General features: G+C 37.7%; 1 protein-coding gene across 1 annotated transcript in view; it reads left to right on the forward strand.

The window, feature by feature from the left end:
- Positions 1-19,140, forward strand: part of LOC134212578 (uncharacterized) — an 896,490-nt gene that overhangs the window by 736,786 nt on the left and 140,564 nt on the right. Inside the window, exon 20 of the mRNA XM_062690564.1 lies at positions 9,399-9,608. Coding sequence (XP_062546548.1) covers positions 9,399-9,608 — 210 coding nt within the window. The remainder of the gene's footprint in view (positions 1-9,398; positions 9,609-19,140) is intronic.

Genomic DNA, 19,140 nt, shown 5'->3' on the forward strand with positions numbered 1-19,140 from the left:
AATTTCGAAAGAGGGGTTGGCCGATCATTTTACCGAATAGATCGTTTAACTGAAAGAACAATAATTATTTGGCCAAACGGCTCATACAGCCGAAAATGTCGTACCCACACGACCGTAGATGTTGTACCAAGACCATCATTTTCATCGTAATGAAATTTTAAGTCAGTTCCATAATATGTAAGTATTAGGTGCGCCACTAAGTTCCCGCTGTTTGGCAATAGGTTGCTCTAGTATTTAGCGCTAGTCGATTGTGGTGTGGCTGACTACGCTTAGCCTCATTTAGCCTCAAATGAGAAATTCTATCCCATTCACAATATTCGACAGATCGTCGAATAAAAAAAATAAAAGAATGTTTGGGGAGGGGTGGAGGTGGAGCTGAACGCCTAGCCAGTGGTGCTGAAACACGAAATTTTTTTTTTAAAGTACATTCGGTAGGGAAATGATTTCACAGATTATAATTTTGCTGATTATGGATCGACTGTACGTTTTAATTTAATTTATTGAACGGCTACTCAGTCTTGCACTTATTACAACGAGTTTTTTATTTACCCGACGTTTCGACACAATCCCCGTGTCGAAACGTCGGGTAAATAAAAAACTCGTTGTAATAAGTGCAAGACTGAGTAGCCGTTCAATAAATTAAATTATAATTTTGATGTTGAGGAGGAGAAGCGTCTGTTCAAACATCAGAGTAGATAGATTTAAAAAAGTGGTCTTAGCATAGCGGATAGTTCCAAGAAAAAAAAAATAATACCGTAATCCAGGGGAAAATTAATCATTTTTTTAATTGTTTGGTAAATATTTCTCCCATAAGTGAAATTATAGCTTTTTGAGTACTGCTACATGTAGAACGTATAAGGTTGTTGTTCTTGATCATTTGATAATTTTAAATTTATTTTAAAAATGTTTTTTGCCGAGTTTTTTTTAATTTTTCAATTTGGGGTAACTTTGATGAATCATTTATCTATAGAGCAGAGCGTTAATGAATAAGGCTTCCAATGAATGATTAAATTTGTTATGATTAAATCATTCAACTCTATGATTAAAGATTATGATTAATGTTTTAAACATTTTTGACAATGATTAATGATTAATGATTATGATTAAATTAATTTTTGACAATGATTAACGATTATGATTAATGAATAAAACGCTTGGAGTATGATTAACGATTACTGATCGTGATTAAATGTTTACACAATATGTGTATGACTATTGATTAACGATCGTTATGATTGATGATTAATGATTATGAATAATCAAATTGAATGATTTGCATAGTGATCAATAACCAAGTAGGTAACCCATCTACCGAATTTGGTTAATCAAAGGTATAAAATTTATATAATCATGATTAAAGTTTAATGAATAAAAGCGATCTATGCAATGATTAAAATTGATGATTAATGAATAAACTCAAAACAGTTATGAATATGATTAGTGATTAATGATTGAATGTAAAATTCTATGATTAACGATTAGTGATTAATGATTAAATCATGTTTTTTGAATGATTATGATTAATGAATAATGATTAAATAACCCATTATTCATTAATCATGATTAAATCTATGATTAATCACTAATGCTCTGAGAGAAAGCGTATGCAAGCGTATGAGGTAGGCAATTATAGTTGGAATCTCTTACGTTGAAGCGATGTGCATCGATTGTTTCGAGCAAAACATCGTCACCGCTCATGGAATTTCGGGTATTTTGACAATATATAACAAAATTTCGAAACAAAACTATGGATTCACCAAGAATATAAGATTGCTTATCACATAACTACAGGTACGAGCTTATTTTTTTTTGTTATTATACTTGTTTTGAGTGCTTTTTGGCAGCTTCCTGTGCGTTCAAAAATTAATGTTGATTTTATTGTTCAAATTTTGGTGGAAAATAAATGCAAATTCATCCGAAGTTTATATCATTCAGCAGCATATTTAGTCAAGATTATGATACCTTACTCACAATAAGTATTTGTGATAACAGGAAATAATATCGAGGAAATAATTAGAGCGTCTTAGGGGATTAAAATAAAAATAAATAATCATTATAATGGCAACCAAGCCCTCAGAGCCAAATAAGTTCATCGCATTCAAGAAAATCATTGCCTCATTACATAAAGATATTTCCTTTTTGAGTGAATAGTGAAAGTAAATGGAAGAATCATAGTCTTTTAACCTTGTAGGAAATAATATTATATTCATTTCTTGAAAGTGGTGAAACTGATCATTGTTACCCCGGATTACGGTACTTTGTAGATTTGTATTTGGAAAAGCGCTCTTTTTAGGAAATCCTCAAAATAAAAATTAGAATGTTTTGGTGTTGAAACATTAGGTTTCTGGAGAAAGCGCTGTTAGTGAGGCGGAGATCCTCAGGGACAAACCTCCAGGAATTCAAAACTAAATGCACTCGCGCCGCGTTTTAAAGGGAACCCCATTTAAAACGGAAGCCATGCACAACTGTCATTTTTATTATTCCAAATTTTATAAGCAGATCGTAATATTTTCTCAGCCACCGCCGACGGCCATCACAGATGTTACTTGGATCACTGCTGGGGAAAATATCGTCTCAATCTAATTCAGAAAGCTGCTTTCCCGCGCGCGTTTGCGGTTTTGCTGGAAATCATCGTGCGGTCGTCATCAGCATCGGCAGCGCTCAATAGAATTTGATTAAAAATCTTAGTAAAGGTTTGTCGGCAGCGAGTAAAAAAAGTGAGAGAAAAATGCACTTGCACAATTCTGCTGCTGATAGCCACTCAATGATTAACCGCTTATTTGCTACAGACGCCATCTTTATGAATAATTTTCTGCAGCAACTACCCGTCGACTACCGCCACTAGCAAAAATTTCTCATGATGCCCATTTCCAGCCACTAACAGCAAAACGAAATCAAGAATTCCGCGAGAAAATTTCATTTTTCGACAATTTTCAATATGTTGAAGTGTTTATCGGCTATGCAGTCTGATGACCAGCTAAAACGCTATATTAATTCTGATCCAAATGGTCCTAATCCTAATGGTCATCAGACTGCATAGCCGATAAACACTTCAACGAGTCAATTACAGTCGATAACCACCTCCATTTTCAATATGGCAAACAAAACCGTATTCTTCATAACATCTTCGTCTTCTTCTTCTACTTCGATGGCTCTATATTTCAACTGGAACTTGGCCTGCTTTTCAACTTAGTATTCTATTAGCATTTCCTCAGTTATTAATTGAAAGCTTTTCTATGCCCGCCATTGCATGAGTATGTATCTTGTGTGGCAAGTACAATGGATACACTATGTCCAGGGAGTCGAGAAAGTTTTCAACCCGAAAACATCCTAGACCGGACCGAGAATCAAACTCGCCATCTCCGGATTGGAAATCCTACGCCTTTGCTCGCAAGGCTACTGGAGACCCATAACATAACCCATCTTCATAACATGATGGTCCTGAAAAATGACCGATTAATTTCGCCATCCACTATCAGCATGCGAAAAAATTTCGCTGCAATACTGCTCCCACCGACGACGAATTTTCTGCAGCAGCCGCGGTGGCGGTGGACGGTCGTTGGATGAATTCTAAATCTTGATGATGTTGCTGACGGATCTGCAGCAAGAGCAACCGCCAATTACGCAGGACAACACCACTGATGTCGATGCTGGGACCGCTCTTCGAAGAATCTCGAAAAAACTGGCTCGCGCGCTCTCTGCAAAATCTCGAACAAAATGAACTAGAAATGGAACCGTTTCCATTTCTCTATCCGACACCTTCAAATTGACTATTCTAGCAGTAACTGCTAGAATTGGAAATGAACGAAAAATAGTTCGTTTCCTACATCCAATTAAAAATTCAATCAATTAATTTCTGTCACATTGGCAGCTCGTTAACTAAGACGAACCTCTGGCTTTCAAACATAATCCATAAATTCCAATGAATTCCGCATAAACTCGTAGCAAGTGCAGAGGTATATTCGGCTTGCAGTGGAAGAGTGATTGCATCATCGTTGTGATTTCGAGTCACACAATTAAGAGCTAAGCAAAATGGATACGTTTGCGTGCGTTTTGACAGTTTTACCACGGAAAACTGTTAAAACGTACGCAAACGTATCCATTCTACTCAGCTCTTTAATGAATGAAAGTGACAATCATAGCCATTTATATGATTGCGTCGTAAGCGATCCTTATCTGTGATGGCCGTCGGAAAATTTATTAGCTTCTGCAGCCATTTGGCGATAGGAAGTGAGTTTTCTCTTTGGATTCTGTCAGTGCTTGTGAAGGCGCATCAAGACGCGTATATCGCTTCTTTTCATGACCCCCATTTTGAACAAAAAATAATTGATTTGAGACGAATTTTCTTCAAAGTAAAATAGCGGTTACAACAGCATTAGAGCTGTCCGTAGGCGGTGGTTGCTGCCAAATATTATTTGCCGCTCTATCGTGTTAAGCAATTCAAACCTTCTTCTTTGGATAGTAATGATCCTGACACAGGGTTGATTTTTTAAATTGTGTACCTTCGCATTTGCTAGCAGCATGCGAGCAAATTTCAATCGATTTCACTTGAGTGGTGTTCCTTCTGACAACGAGTTTTTCGCAGTAACCACCGCCGACGGCCGCTATTGTTGGACGAATTTTCACTTACACTTTAATAATTATTTTCGAGCGTCTTAGGGGAAAATGTTACACGGTTTAAAAAAATATCTTCCTTTTACTTCCACTAATTTGCTCGCCGATTCGCTCGCCGTAAAATCTTGAACGACAATAACGCGCACGCGCAAGACACGGCTCTTTTTATGCACAAAGAAAATGAAGCGGTGGGCTAAAAGGTGCGAACCTTCACAAACTCTCCAAAGTTATGGTATCATATCTTTAAAAACCTTTAAATGCTATTTATGTTACTGTATAAATAAATAATCAATCTGATGTCCGTGTTGGGGATACATGAACGATATTGGTTGGGTCCGGAAATTTTATCGGGTTTGAAAGAGTTAAAATTTTCAATAGTTTGACGTTGATAAATAATAGTTTTAATACAATTAATAAATTGGTGGAAAGTTTGGGAGTTCGGTCGTAGTAGCCATCGCGATCGGTTCTGTTTTGTGTTTGATGACGTTTTTCTATTATTTCAAATTCAGCTGGTTTTTAGCTGATAATGTTCAATTTGATTAAGTGAAAGTGGACAAATTCTTCACATTACAATAGATAGGACACACAGAAGAAGAACGTGCATCTGTGCCGTGATTTAACTATTCTCGCATTAGTGCATCTTGTCCGGTCGTAGTATGTAATCAGTTCCCAGCTGGTTGGTGGTGCCGAAGTTGCAGTAGAAAGCAGCCGCTCAATACCCGCTTTTCCGTACTTACTGGACGTTCAGCAATTTGGTGAGATCAATCCAATATTCTACTTTTAATGCTACAGCCAACCAGCGGACTGTTAGATTTTCATGCGGTTCTGTGTCGTAGCCTGCCAGGGTCTGTGTGGGAGTTGGGCATGTGAGGAAGTTCTTGCGAGATTGTAGGTCTGATAAAATATTTGTACAAGAGTCTAGAAATTTCGCATGTGCCTGGTTTTCATATTAATTTTGATTGGTTCTTGTTCGGAGGGAGAGGTCTGAAGGACGTAGGTTGGGTGTATTTTTTGTAACTATATGCGGATGCCAGTCATTCATTTTCTTTAATATTATGTTGAGCAACAAACATCACGTTACAGATCTGCCTCTTAATATTATCAATAGCTGTTCCACCCCTTTCCTACTTTGTATCTATAATAAATTAATTTTGTTTCTTGTAAATTCTTGTCCATATTACATTTTTTTCTATTCTTTTCTGTGTTTTATGAGTGAATACATCATCTAAATAAAGGATCGAAGTGTACCGCGTTTCAGTAATGATATGTTTTGTTTTTCTCGCATCGACAAAACATGTTAATTAATTAGCAAATAAAAATCAGGACGCGTCTTATCGTGTTTATTTGACTACGCAGAACGAACACGCGATTATCAAAATATTTGGTTCTGCTTTGTGCGGTCGGTAGTTCAATAAATTAGTGCGCGTTCGATTGTGTTTTTGTTTAACATTGATCAAAATACACGCTACACCCCGCATTCCGTTTACCAAAAGGAACCATGCTACCCCATATATCCAATATCCCTGTGATTTCTCGTGGAAGTGCAGATGACCCGTCGGCTCCCATCAAAGTGAGTATCACGTCAACATCTTCCTACCCATTCCTTAATTGACCTGCATTTGAACACGGCCGGCGCTGGTATTACTTAATTTTTGGTCACCAGTTCTTACACATTGAAGATAATGTTAGTCCCAAATATTATCTATTGGTTCTCTGTGTAATTACAGTTGACCTAGCAGTAACCGTGGGCGATCAATCATGCTTATGCTATGCTTATTAACAAATTGGTGGAAAGTTTGCGAATTTTCTGATATATAAATCCTTAAAATCCATCGAAAGATAAAGGCGCTATCAACGTTTGAAATCTTACATGATATCGTGACGGTTCCCAATTTTGAAATTTTCATTTTGCACCCTGTATCTGAACCTTCCCCTTAGATGTAGTTTACGTCAAAACCACCCACTGATATTCTCATCTGACTACAAGGACATGGTCGGCGCCACGTGGCACCAGTGGACCACACTTATATGAAAAAAATTAAAATCACTTGTCATAAGACGAGTTTATACAATCCCATTGAATTCCACCACTTAATTGTATCTTGACAGATACGTATTTCGACCTCAACAGTAAGGCCGTCTTCAGTGTCTCGTACTTGACTCGACTTGACTTCTCGTACTTGACTCGAGTCGAGTCAAGTACGAGACACTGCAGACGGCCTTACTGTTGAGGTCGAAATACGTATCTGTCAAGATACAATTAAGTGGTGGAATTCAATGGGATTGTATAAACTATCGTCTTATGACAAGTGAAAACATTCCACTAAAAAACTCAAAATAATTTTGTTATCATTCACTTTTTTGTTGTGTTCTTATCACTTTTTTCGAGGCGTATACACCTGGAAATATTTTTAACAATACATATACTGCCTATGATCGCATATCAGTCCCATATGAAAAAACATCAAATGGGGAAAATGAGGAACAAACATCAAGCCTACTTGTCCCATCTTGAAAATGAATTAACATTCGTTATTCAATTGAATTTGGCTAAATTTTACAACCAAGATTTTTTTTAAATTTTATCGTATACCGAGCCTTCACAACAAAATAAGTTTGAATTCTGCGGTGCATAATGAAAATAAGAATTGAATTCTCCATCCGATTTGTTTAATGTGAAATAAGTAAAATCTCAAATTCTCAAAGTACGAATTGTTGACTATATTGCAATAAAAACGAACTGATTTTCTTTGTGCATGTGTCTGCTCCAAATCAATAAAACGATAGGAAATACTTTTTTAAGCTGTTTTAGCCACCTGCTATGGCACAGTGAGCTGCCGTCGCGACGACAGACAGCCCTAGCCATAGAAGCAGCATCTGACTCGCCGTCGGCTTTGGGGATCGCTTTGAACCGTAACGGATGGCACATTTTACGACCATTTGGCCCATAAATCCTTTGGCTGTCGTCCCTTTCCATGATTCGCTCCTATCGCACACTGAGCCTTTTTTATGGAGCTCAATTTCGTCGCTTAGCCCAAAAGTCGCTTTGGCGAAATAAAAATCCATCCACCAATGAGTAGCACCAGAAGCTGCGCCCATTTGCGGAGTTTTATTCCCACGCTCATTCATCCATATGAGAAACCACATCCCCTAATCGGGATGACTGGGGATGCGATTAACGCTACGGTTGGCCGCAAAACTGTTTGATAGTTGCACTTTATGACCGAATCCCACCTTGTTCGCAATTTCCGTGGTACGGACGGAGCAAGAACGCGCGGCACGACACTGTAATGGATCCTTCCGAAACAATAGATTTGTTTTGTTGTATTGTCGTCTGGGGCCATAAAGCTTAAATGCAAATAAAGCGAGGTTTTATTTGTTATACGAAGGCTTAAGAGAAGGAGAGCCGCATAGATGAATAGGTCAATATTTATACAGATCTCATGAAGTTTATAACTGCACCAGCCATTACTCTTGACCTCGAATTTCATAAAAACGAATTACACAATGAATATTCTGTTGGCATCATAAAAATGTAATGGAAATAAGCTCATGAATTCTAAATGAATCAATGTACTGCCACTCAAAGCTCAATTGTCTCATGAATAGAACGAATAATTGATAGCAATAACATTTAATCGGTTTTAGACCTCGACGTCATGATAATTATTTCATGTGACGAGAGGTCTAGAATAGTTATAAACAACAAGCGAAGCTAGTTCCGTTCAAATAACATTGAAATACACTCAACTTTGAAGATTTTTCTTTTTTCTTTTCTGTTTTTTCTGTCTTTTCTCTTTCACTGTAAGAACCTGCTGACATGCATAAAAATACAAATCTATTGACAACTAAACCAAATGCCACTGGTTGTTTGTTCAAACTTTGCCTATAAAAAATTTCAAACTCTTCCTTCTGGTACATACTGTGGTAGGAAACTGCATCCAACAATTCGCGCTTTATGGAACCAGTTACCGGGCGGCTCCTTGTCTATCCAGCTGAATGGCGTTTACTTTTTAAATAATTGAAGAGAAGATTACTTTTAGCCAACTTTTCCCGCTGACAACTTCCCATTCTCGTAACATTTTACGTTCGTTTTCTACAACCGCAATTGCCAGTCAGCCAAGCTGAATGCATCCGTGATGGTGTAAAGTCCCATCTAGAGGAGAATAATACAAAATGTAATACGATCACATTTATTTTGAAAATTTACGAGCGCTGCGGTTGCTTGAACCCCTATTTTTGAACATTTACAGGAAGTTATTAAAATATTTCATAATTTAAAAAAAAGTTGCCGCCAATTGGTTAAATTGTTTCTAAATGAAGAACAATATCATAATGAACGCAATAATGCGCATTCGCTCAATCTTTTTTTTTTGGAAGATTCCCGGTATGTAATTCTTAATGTAGGTTTTTTTCTGACAGAAATTTTACAACTTTCAAAAATACCTCAATCTTGTACTACTTCCAGCGAAATACCCTAAGGCCCTTTAGTTCCAAGCAGTGTATAAGTGTATAAGAATAAATTCAAGATGAGCATATATGACCATTATTTCCCAGCACTTTCCAAATCAAAAGTAAGGAAAATTGCCCGCTCCAAAGGGCCAATGGCGGCAGCAACAGCACTTTCTGGTACTAACCGATTTTTCTACTTTCTTTCTCTTCCCGGTGGAACTTTCTTCTACATGGCTAAACCTCATCAAACAACAAACGACCAACCTACCCACCACCTCGGCAAAACAACGACAACCACTGCTGCTGTTCGGGCCACCACTTGCACGCTGCAGGCATCGGTCACGAAAACCTCAACCCGACCGATTCTGGTGGTGATAAGCTGCGGATGTTGCTTTCTGCAGTCGTGCATAGCGTTCGCCATCATGCTGCCGATCCTGTACCAACGGAGATGCTGTGTGACCTTTTTAAAAATGCAATTCTGCTCCGCCACATCGATGGCGATGGCAATATTCATCCTGGGACTGCTACAACTTTTCCCACAAGTAAGTCGCTTGCTATATCTTACAAGTAGGCATAGGGCATATTCCTACACCGCACTCCTCGTACGCGAACCACTCGGGTGTACCTTACTCAACTGATTTCTGCTCTTGTTCACCAGGAATCATACATGAAGCAGCAGTTCTCAACGACAAAATATATTTGTTTGCGTTTTGTATTATTTAAAGTGTAAATCATAAAGTAAGTCAAGGTCAAATATGTGTATTTGGAACACGTTCTTAATTTCAGTGATCTACCAAGGTTTTCATTTTAATCTTTTAACATTGCGAAACACTAATCATAGTTACACATTTCACCGTGGGACAGAAAGCGTGGTGTAATCGAGGAAAACTTATTTTCCTCTGAACACGTCGTCATCGTTGTTGTCTACGATGCCGTCACCATCACCAAGAGCGCTATCCTTCGGTGCCGTCATAGCAAACGACACTAAGGAGGAAAAACTTTTCCCATGGATGCTGCTGCTGCTGCTGAAATAGTTCAGCGCTAGTGACAATAACAATAACGATGATAACAAAGTTTCCATTTATTTATAATCCAAATATTAAACAGCTGGCATAAAGGATGCGAAGCACATGTTGGCCGTAGGTACACAACATACGCAGCTCGAATCCCACTGGATGTGATGAGAGAGCGACGAAGACGCGAGTCTGCTTAACCCTGCGATGAAGATACCAGGCTGCGCTAGATGTCTTACTGGTGTTTACAAATGATCGTTGCCGGCACTTGATAATTACGCACAAGTAGAACGGTAACCATAAGACTCAAATTTGGTATACATAGCTACTTTTAAACACAAATGTGACGTAATGAAAAAGAAGAAAAATTTGGATTAATACCCCTAGCGGTGGATTAATCGTTTTAGAAGTCAACTTGTAGCCATTTTGTTACACTTTGGAGCGTAAGAAAGGTAAAAACAGCCAAACCGACTAGAATTCTAATTCAAAGTTATAACAGAACCATATTCCCAGTACTGGTGTTAAAACATCCTAAAATTAAGAACCCCTCGACAGTTAGTAAAACCCACCTAATTATAAATGAGATTTAAATGGATAAGATTCTGATAAGAGAGTCGTTGTCTCGAAGAACCGATTTTAAAAATGCAATTACGTTGGCGAATCCTAATTCCATCGATTACCTCCGGAAGCATCCATTGATTTCAAGTTTCGAGCAATCCTTAGAAACTTTCTTCGAAAATTTTGGATTAAATTTTCCTAGTAGTAAATATTTCTTGGAATTTCTTTGAAAATTGCTCTTTACTTCCTGCTTTGGGAAATCATAATAAAATGTATCAACTTCTCATACCTCCGGAAATTAAAATGATGATTCGTTGAGGAATTGCTATGGGAATATCATTAGGGTTTTCTCTGGGAATTTCTTGGTATTTTTTTTAACATTTCCTTCAAAAATTGCTTTTTAAGGTGACTTCGAAATTTCTCTGGTAGAGGTATCAAATGTAAGAATTTTCTCGGCTCCCAATTCAAATTAGAATTGAAAACGGATAAGCATTCTAAACCTGATGTTTCGGTCACATTTATCGTGCCTTTTCCAAAGGGTCTATACAAAATTACAAAAAAAAATGCTTTGGTAATTATATCGAGTTTTCCTTGAGCACTTTCCTTTAGAACTTCATACTAAGCTTAAAGGTTGAATAGTACACAGAACAATAAAACATCTACAATCTCTTACAGAAAACACTTCCTTCGTTCGTTTGATTAATGCCCTCAGCATAATCACTCGTCAAATATCACCGCTATAACAAAATGCACAATCATAGGGGTATCATCATGTAGGAAGGGTATTCCTTAACTCACGTTTAATCAATCCGCTTGCGTTGGCGGTCTTTTTTGAGTGCAAATTTTGATTTGATTACCTACACTTCTTCTGCGACGTTCCTTACGCGCCAGATATTTCGTTTCTGTGTGTTTTGGTGTGACGGTGCATACCTAGATGAATTCAATCAGGCGTTCCAATCTGCCAAACTCACGATTCAGCCATCTTGGATTTTCGTATGGGGAAGCTAACGAGTTAGTTTTATCTTCCAGCTACTGACGAAGTGATTTGACATTGATGTAAGAACCCTGTTGCACACTATTGTGCCTCTATCTATGTGTTGTGTTTTGTATCATTATCAGGGAATGTAAAATAACAACATTGCCAATGACAACAACATTGTCCTCTCTCGTAAATGTTGGGACAAACTCAACTCGCAATAAGCGTTTGTCCCAAACTGCAACAGAACAGGACAATGATCGCCTGCAGCGCATTTAGCGAGGTAGTCGGTTTTCGATGATGTTTTTGGTTACCAACTCAACCATCTGTGGACATGATTTGTGTTTTACTTCAGAAATATACAAGTTATCGCAGTTTGAAAAGTTCACAACAATTACCTCTCCATGTTTGTTGCAAATAAAATGGAACGCAACATTGTCTTTATCCTCTGCAGATGGGGACAAAGAGTTATCGCTCTTCTCTATTGTTGCTTGTTTTTGCATTTTTCAGCGACAATTACATTCCTTGATCATTATGATTCTATGCAATATACCCGCATACAGTGTATTGCACATAATCAAAATGATACAAGACAGCTGGTTCAATTTATCAAATGCGTTAAATGCGATCCTTTTGATTTGCATTCCTCTCTGCTTTTCCCTGCCTTTGATCCCTTGCAGTCAGGAAGACAAATCAGGAACAGGTTAGCCAACTTCATTTTATTCATTTTATTCATTTATTTCATTTCTTGAGGGGAATATAGATGTTATTGCGAACTCTGCCTACTGAACTTGTGTTCTTTAAAAGGTGTTGTTCTTACTTCACTAAAATCCTAAAACTATATAAGCTTAATAGATAGTATTATTAACATCAAAAATTATTAGACCTCTATCAAATTCACAGAGTTATTAACTATGTAACTTTTAAGATTACGCTTGAACACGAAAACGGATGGAGCACTTTTCACGAGCTCGGGAATTTTATTATACACATGTGGCCCAGTATTGGAAAATCTACGTCTTCCTATTTCTGTTCGGAATCCAACCCGTTGAAGCTGATCCGCATATCTTGTACGATGTCTATGTTGGGCACTTCTAAACGACCAGTTGTGGAGGGTACCAGAATCGTTGATAATTTTGTACATGCAGATGCCGACTTGAAGCATGTATATCCCTGATATAGGTGGTACCGTATGATATGGCAGACGGAACAAGTCACGTGTCGGGAAACGATATGGTAAGTTGAATATAGCTTTGAGGCAGCGGTTCTGTTGTATCTGAAGCGGTTTCAAGAGACCCTTGGTACATGAACCCCAAGCAGCAATGCCGTATTGGTAGCGGGTGTGTATAAATGAGTTGTATATTTTCATTAGCACATGAGTTGGAGCAAACTGGGATAGCTTTCGTAGTACTCCACACAGGGAAGCGCACTTAGAGATAATCACCTGCGTGTGCACGTTCCAGTTAAGTCGATCGTCGATATGTATTCCCAGATATTCGTATTCGGGTACTTTTTCAATTATTGTATCGTTGACAACCAGATTTGGACAAGTTTCTCTATCTTTCTTAAGCAAACTAAAGATCATCATCTTAGTTTTCCTTAGATTAAGTGCTAGAAGGTTATTCTCTAAATAGGCTGAGATCAGAATCATATCTTGCCTCATATCTTGAACTACTTTCACAGCTTGTGGGCCTTTATACGAAATTGCCGTATCGTCGGCAAATAGTCTCGGCTTCCCTTTTAGTCGTAGTTTAGAGATGTCATTGACATATGTGAGGAAAAATAGAGGCCCTATGTTGCTGCCTTGGGGTACTCCACAGGTTACCGGACATTCTTTCTAACTCCGTCTATCATAACTCGTTGACTTCGGTTAGTCAAATAGCTCTTTAGAAGCATAAGAGGAGCACCACGTATGCCATACGCGTACAGTTTTTTCAACAGCATACTATGATTAATTGTATCAAAAGCTTTTGATAAGTCTAGAAAGATACTCCCACTACAATTTTTCTGGTCCATAGAACACGCGATTTCATCCACTAACTCCAAAACTGCAATCTCGGTGGAAGCCCCTTGCCGAAAACCAAACTGGTGTTTGTACATCACTCCAGTGTACTCGAAGAAGTTGTTGAGTCGATTACAAAGTACCTTCTCGAAGACCTTGTTTATTGCAGGTAAGACTGAGATGGGTCTGTAATTTGTAGCATCCATGGGATCACCTCCTTTGAATACGGGATATACTAAAGATCGCTTAAGGCATGCTGGATAATCCGTCACACATATGCTATCGTTGATGCAAGCTGCTAATATAGAGGACAGAAGTGCCGAATGTTGTTTCAGAGCTGCTACTGGAAATCCATCAACCCCGGTTGCCTTAGATACGTCTAGACTGTTGATTATCGACAAGACCTCGATTTCTGATGTAGGTTCCAGGAAAAAGGAAGAATTACAATTCTCCATAGTGCTGAACTTATTAACGTCGCCATCGGTTTTCAGTGTGCTATAGATAGATTTTCACCAACCGATGAAAAGAAGTCATTGAAAGCATCGCCAACTCTTGCCGGATCTATTAGTTCATCACCGTTAGCTATAAGTGAAATCGATTTACACTTATTAGCTTTATTCCCAATCAACTCGTTGATTCTTGACCACAGAGCTTTAGGGTTATCAGCGGATAAGATTCTCCTATAGTAGGCTGCTTTGGCACGTTTCTTACAATTCGCTAGATTTTTATTTGTACGGTCCAACATATTTTTTAAAGGTTGATCTTGCCGATTGCGTTTCCATCGCTGATACAATTTGTTGGAAACACGACTCATTTCCCATATTTCCAGGTTGAACCAGGGACAGCAGTTATTTTTAACTTTAATTTCAACGGACCTACTGTTTGATTGCAATTGACGAAGATGCAAGTATTGCTTAGTGATTGCTAATATACGATCATTGGGTGACAGTGATCTAAAGTCGAATGTGTTTAGGAACGTGTGAAACAGTTCATCCAGTCGTTTGAAATTCGTGTTGACTTTTGTAAAAGATTGAGAAGATCTGCGGATTTTAGTTTGGTACAATGTAAGAATGTACTGATGATCACTCAAGTTGCTATCCAAAGTATAATTAGAAATCAGATGGGACTGCTCAGCATTAACAATGACATGGTCCAAGATATTGTTACTGCTGGGACGAGTAACTTCAGTATTGGTAATCATCATATTGTACGACGCCAGCAGTTGCAGATACGTTTGGACTCCTCGAGAAGAAGTATTGTTGATTGGCAAGTTCATATCCCCCAGTATGAAATGCGTAGATTTTTTATCAGTTAGAGATAAAATATTATCCATCCGATCAATAAAACGACTGAACTCGTAATCTGGAGGTCGGTAGAATCCATGTACAAAGACTTCGCTAGGCTTGATTATTAGTTTCAAACCAATATAGTGGCACCCAAAATCCATTGAGTTGGCAATTTCAATAAATTCCAGTTTCTTGTTGACAAAATAGAAAGCCCTCCAGATGAAGATGCACGACATGAGTGTACGCAGTTATATCCTTGGATGTTATAAAATTTAGATCGGTCCTCCTTAATCCAAGTTTCACCAACCAGCAGCATATCCACCGCCACAGGCAGCATTCGTAGAAATTCACATAGCGTATCAAATTTTTCGAAGCGATTCAGACCACGAGCATTTATTTGAAGCAAGCATAATCCTTCAAATGAATTTTGTAATGTTATGCCGTCGGTCGATTCCAGATAAAAGTTTTCGACTTATTAACCTCCATAATTATAGTTTATATGCTCCATGAACTGCTATTATTATAAGTTTGCTCTAGATGCCTTCAAGAAGCTTATTCAGGTCTTCTCTTGATTTGATTGCAATTGGTTTCGAATGATCGTAGTGTTTAATTAGTATTACTCCGTTTCGACCTGGCCATACGTAGCGAATATTCAAGGTGGTTTGATGTTGTTTAATGGTCCGAAGTATCTCCAGCGGCAAAGGCGACAGATCTTCTCGGATTATAACTTTATGAGTCCAACCCATTGGCCAACGCATCCCTTGTATCATGGATACTGTTAAAGGTCCAAAGATCTTTTGGCTTGCAAAAATTTTCTTTCACCTGAACATCCTTGAAGGTAATTCTAATAGGATTACTGCCTTTTTGGTGGAAGAGACTCGTGTACAAGTCGCAACGTTGCGTCTATCCAGATCATACCCTATAGTCTTACAGGTTTTGACACGAGATCAAGGGTGTTTTCATTGGGAACTCGAGGAACTCCTAATAGGATAGCATTCGAGGACATTTCAGTTCGTAATCGAGAATCGATTTCAACTTCTTGTCGATGAACTACATTGGAAACAAGTTCCGTTTTATCCTTCAATGCCTTTATCGAAAGCTTTAGAAAATCATTCTCAGCCTTCAATGTTTTCATTTCAACTTTCAATTTGTCGAGCTGACAAATGAGATCGTCGAATTTAGCAGATAAAAACTCTTGACCAGTAACGATTTTATCCACCAATTTTGTCGAATGAAGTTCCAGCATAGAAGAAAAGATAGCTGGCAACTCTGGAACGCTAGTATTTGATTTCGAATCCATAGCTTGATGTTCGCTAACAGATGGCGCTGATTCTGACGTAAACAGATATGACCGGTCTGTTGATTAGTCAAATGCCACGAAGCGGTTCCTACTTACATACATATAGGTTTCTCCGTCCGCGATCAAGCTTGCATGTATGGAGACTCACACTATATCAGAGGTGTTATGATGCGGATGATGCGCCTTCGATGAATTTGATGAGTGCTATGACGTCGTCTCTCGTTGTTCGCGCTGGTAATCAACACATACAATAAGGCGATGAATGATGGCAAATGTTTGCACAGGGATCCGATGGGGTTGCAGGGCGGCAGGGAGAATTGAAAACACCAGCAGGACAGGATAACTTTATTTCATCCAGATAGTTACAATCTCGGTACAGTTCGGGTATGTATGTTTCAGCCGTGTCAGCATTACAGATGAATGTTGATCAAGGACAGCAGAGCGTAAATAGTGGGTACATAATCTATTGCGAGGAGAGGCATTCCACGGGGGCATGTCAGTCGATCCTGAGCGACCATTTCGAAAATATTTGAAACTCTGCACAGTTTTTCAATTTCATCTAAATCGTCATTTTTCGATATCAAATCTTCATATTGAGTCACGACTAACTTTTCAAAAGGGTGTATGTGAAAATGGTTCAAAAATATTTAAAAAGCTGCACAGCAAAAACGGAATGTTCGATTGTTATGATTTTTTCAGCAAAGTTAGACAACTAAATGGTGATTCTTAAGAAAATGTGCACAGTAAAAAAATTTTTTTGCCTTTAAAAATATCATTTTTGTCACAAAAACTCAAATATCTCAAAACCCTATCTTTTTTCGAACGTAAGAAAACGGTCCATTATATTAGCTATCTACCATAAAAATTTGGTGATGGTAAACTAATAAACAAAAAAGTTATGACATTTCAAACATTTCACAATTTTCACATTTAGTAAAAAAATTTTTTTCTGTGTAAGTTATTTCGAGAATTGCAGTTTGATGCAGATTTTATTGTTAAGGGACGTGATTTAAACAAGTTGTTTTCATGATATTTTGATTTAATTATTCATAGCATCTATAAGAAACTTAGACACGATCCAGTGTTGTGATCAAAAGTATTGATAGTGTCATAATTTTCATTGCACGTGACTGGCGAAAAATTCTTTTAATAGTGTTGAAACCTGTTGATAATAACGTTGATAGAAACATATCAGAAATGTTATTTTTAAGACAAAAGCTGCAAAATCAAAGATTTATATACACGTGTACGTCTATAGTTTACCTGCAAAAATATACCTCTTAGAGAATAGACTTTATGATCGGGAGGAAACGGGTATCTTCAACAACAACAAATGCATGATAGGTACATACCATGACAATGCTCACGAAAAAGCAAAAAATTACTACTACTAAGGTTGTTAAAGATCTTATAGTAATTTTTTCTTCAGTCAAGCAACTGACACCAAACTAGTCAGTAAAAACTTAAAAAGTGATTTTGTTTATTGAAATATTACGAACAACATGAGTAGCCGCTTTCTCAACTGTTGTAGGCCGTTTGATGGAAAAAAGTGTTCAAAAGAGTTACGAAATCTCACCGAAAGCACCATAGATAAACTGAAAGCGACTGGTTATGCTCCAATGTCCACATTGAATACAAATTTACGCATTTGCACGTCCTGCCGTCTAAACGTTGACAAAAGAGCAATCTGTATATCATCGGTTGAGCAGAGCGCAGGAAGTTCGAAAACGACAGCAACTGAGGAATTGCCAGATGTATCGACAACAACTGAGGAATTACCAGAAGTATTAAGTGCTGAGAGCCTTGCCACCGTACCATCAGCGAAATCTGTTTCAACAAATCAATCGGAAGATGAGTGTATCCAAAAGGTCAACATCGAACGCTTTAACGAGGGCATAGCTGGGATAAAAGTGACTACAATTAAATGGAGGAAGATGGACTACGTTTATCACCGGAAGAAAAATACCGTAAAAAAACGAAGCTGTACGAAGAAACCTCTTTAAATTAGGTCCCGAGGATGTGGAAAATACAGACTAAGATGAGGTAATTATAAATATGAAGGAAAGGTTCTCGAATCCAGCCACGACAAGGAAAGAAAAATTATTGATTTAGTCGATGCTGCCAAGTTCGTGGTCTATTCAGGATGCCATTGATGAGTTCAAAACCAATAGAAATACAGTAAAAGAGGCAAAGCAATTGAAGAATAACTGTCTTTCAACCAAAAATACTAGGTCTAGTACTGCATTAACAGATGAGACAAAAGAAATAGTAGTTCAATATTTTGAAGATAATGAAGTAAGTCGAGCTATGCCTGGTCAAAAAGATTATGTATCAGTAAAAAAAGATGGAAAGCGTCAAGCAATCCAAAAACGATTAATGATGACGACTTTGAAAGAAGCGTACACACGCTTCAAGGAAATTCACGATAATATTAAAATAGGTTTTTCCTCATTTGCAAGCCTTCGGCCAAGGCAATGCAAGCTTCTTTCCAATTCAGGAACACATAATGTGTGTGTGTGCACAACCCATGAGAATATTAATCTTATTTTACATAGTTTGAAAAGAATCAATTTAACAAAGGATATTAAAATGTTAACTGGTAGTCTTTTGTGTGAAAATACAACATCAAATTGCTATCTACGATCTTGTTCGGATTGTCCAGATTCTTCATCATTGGAAAATACTTTATTCGCTGAGTTTGAAGAAAAATATATTGATCAGTTATCATTTGAGCAATGGGTGACCACGGATAGGTGTGACATAGAAACTATTGTAAAACCTGTAGATGAGTTTGTGTCATATTTTGCTTGAAATTAGAAAGTTTAATCCCTCACGATTTCATTAAAACAGAACAATCCAGCTTTTTAAAAAATACGAAAAATACATTACAAAATGGTGAATTTTTAGTCATTTGTGATTTTCTGAAAATTACAGCTTTG

The sequence above is a fragment of the Armigeres subalbatus genome, chromosome 2 (genome assembly GCF_024139115.2).
Source record: "Armigeres subalbatus isolate Guangzhou_Male chromosome 2, GZ_Asu_2, whole genome shotgun sequence".
Lineage (NCBI taxonomy): Eukaryota > Metazoa > Arthropoda > Insecta > Diptera > Culicidae > Armigeres > Armigeres subalbatus.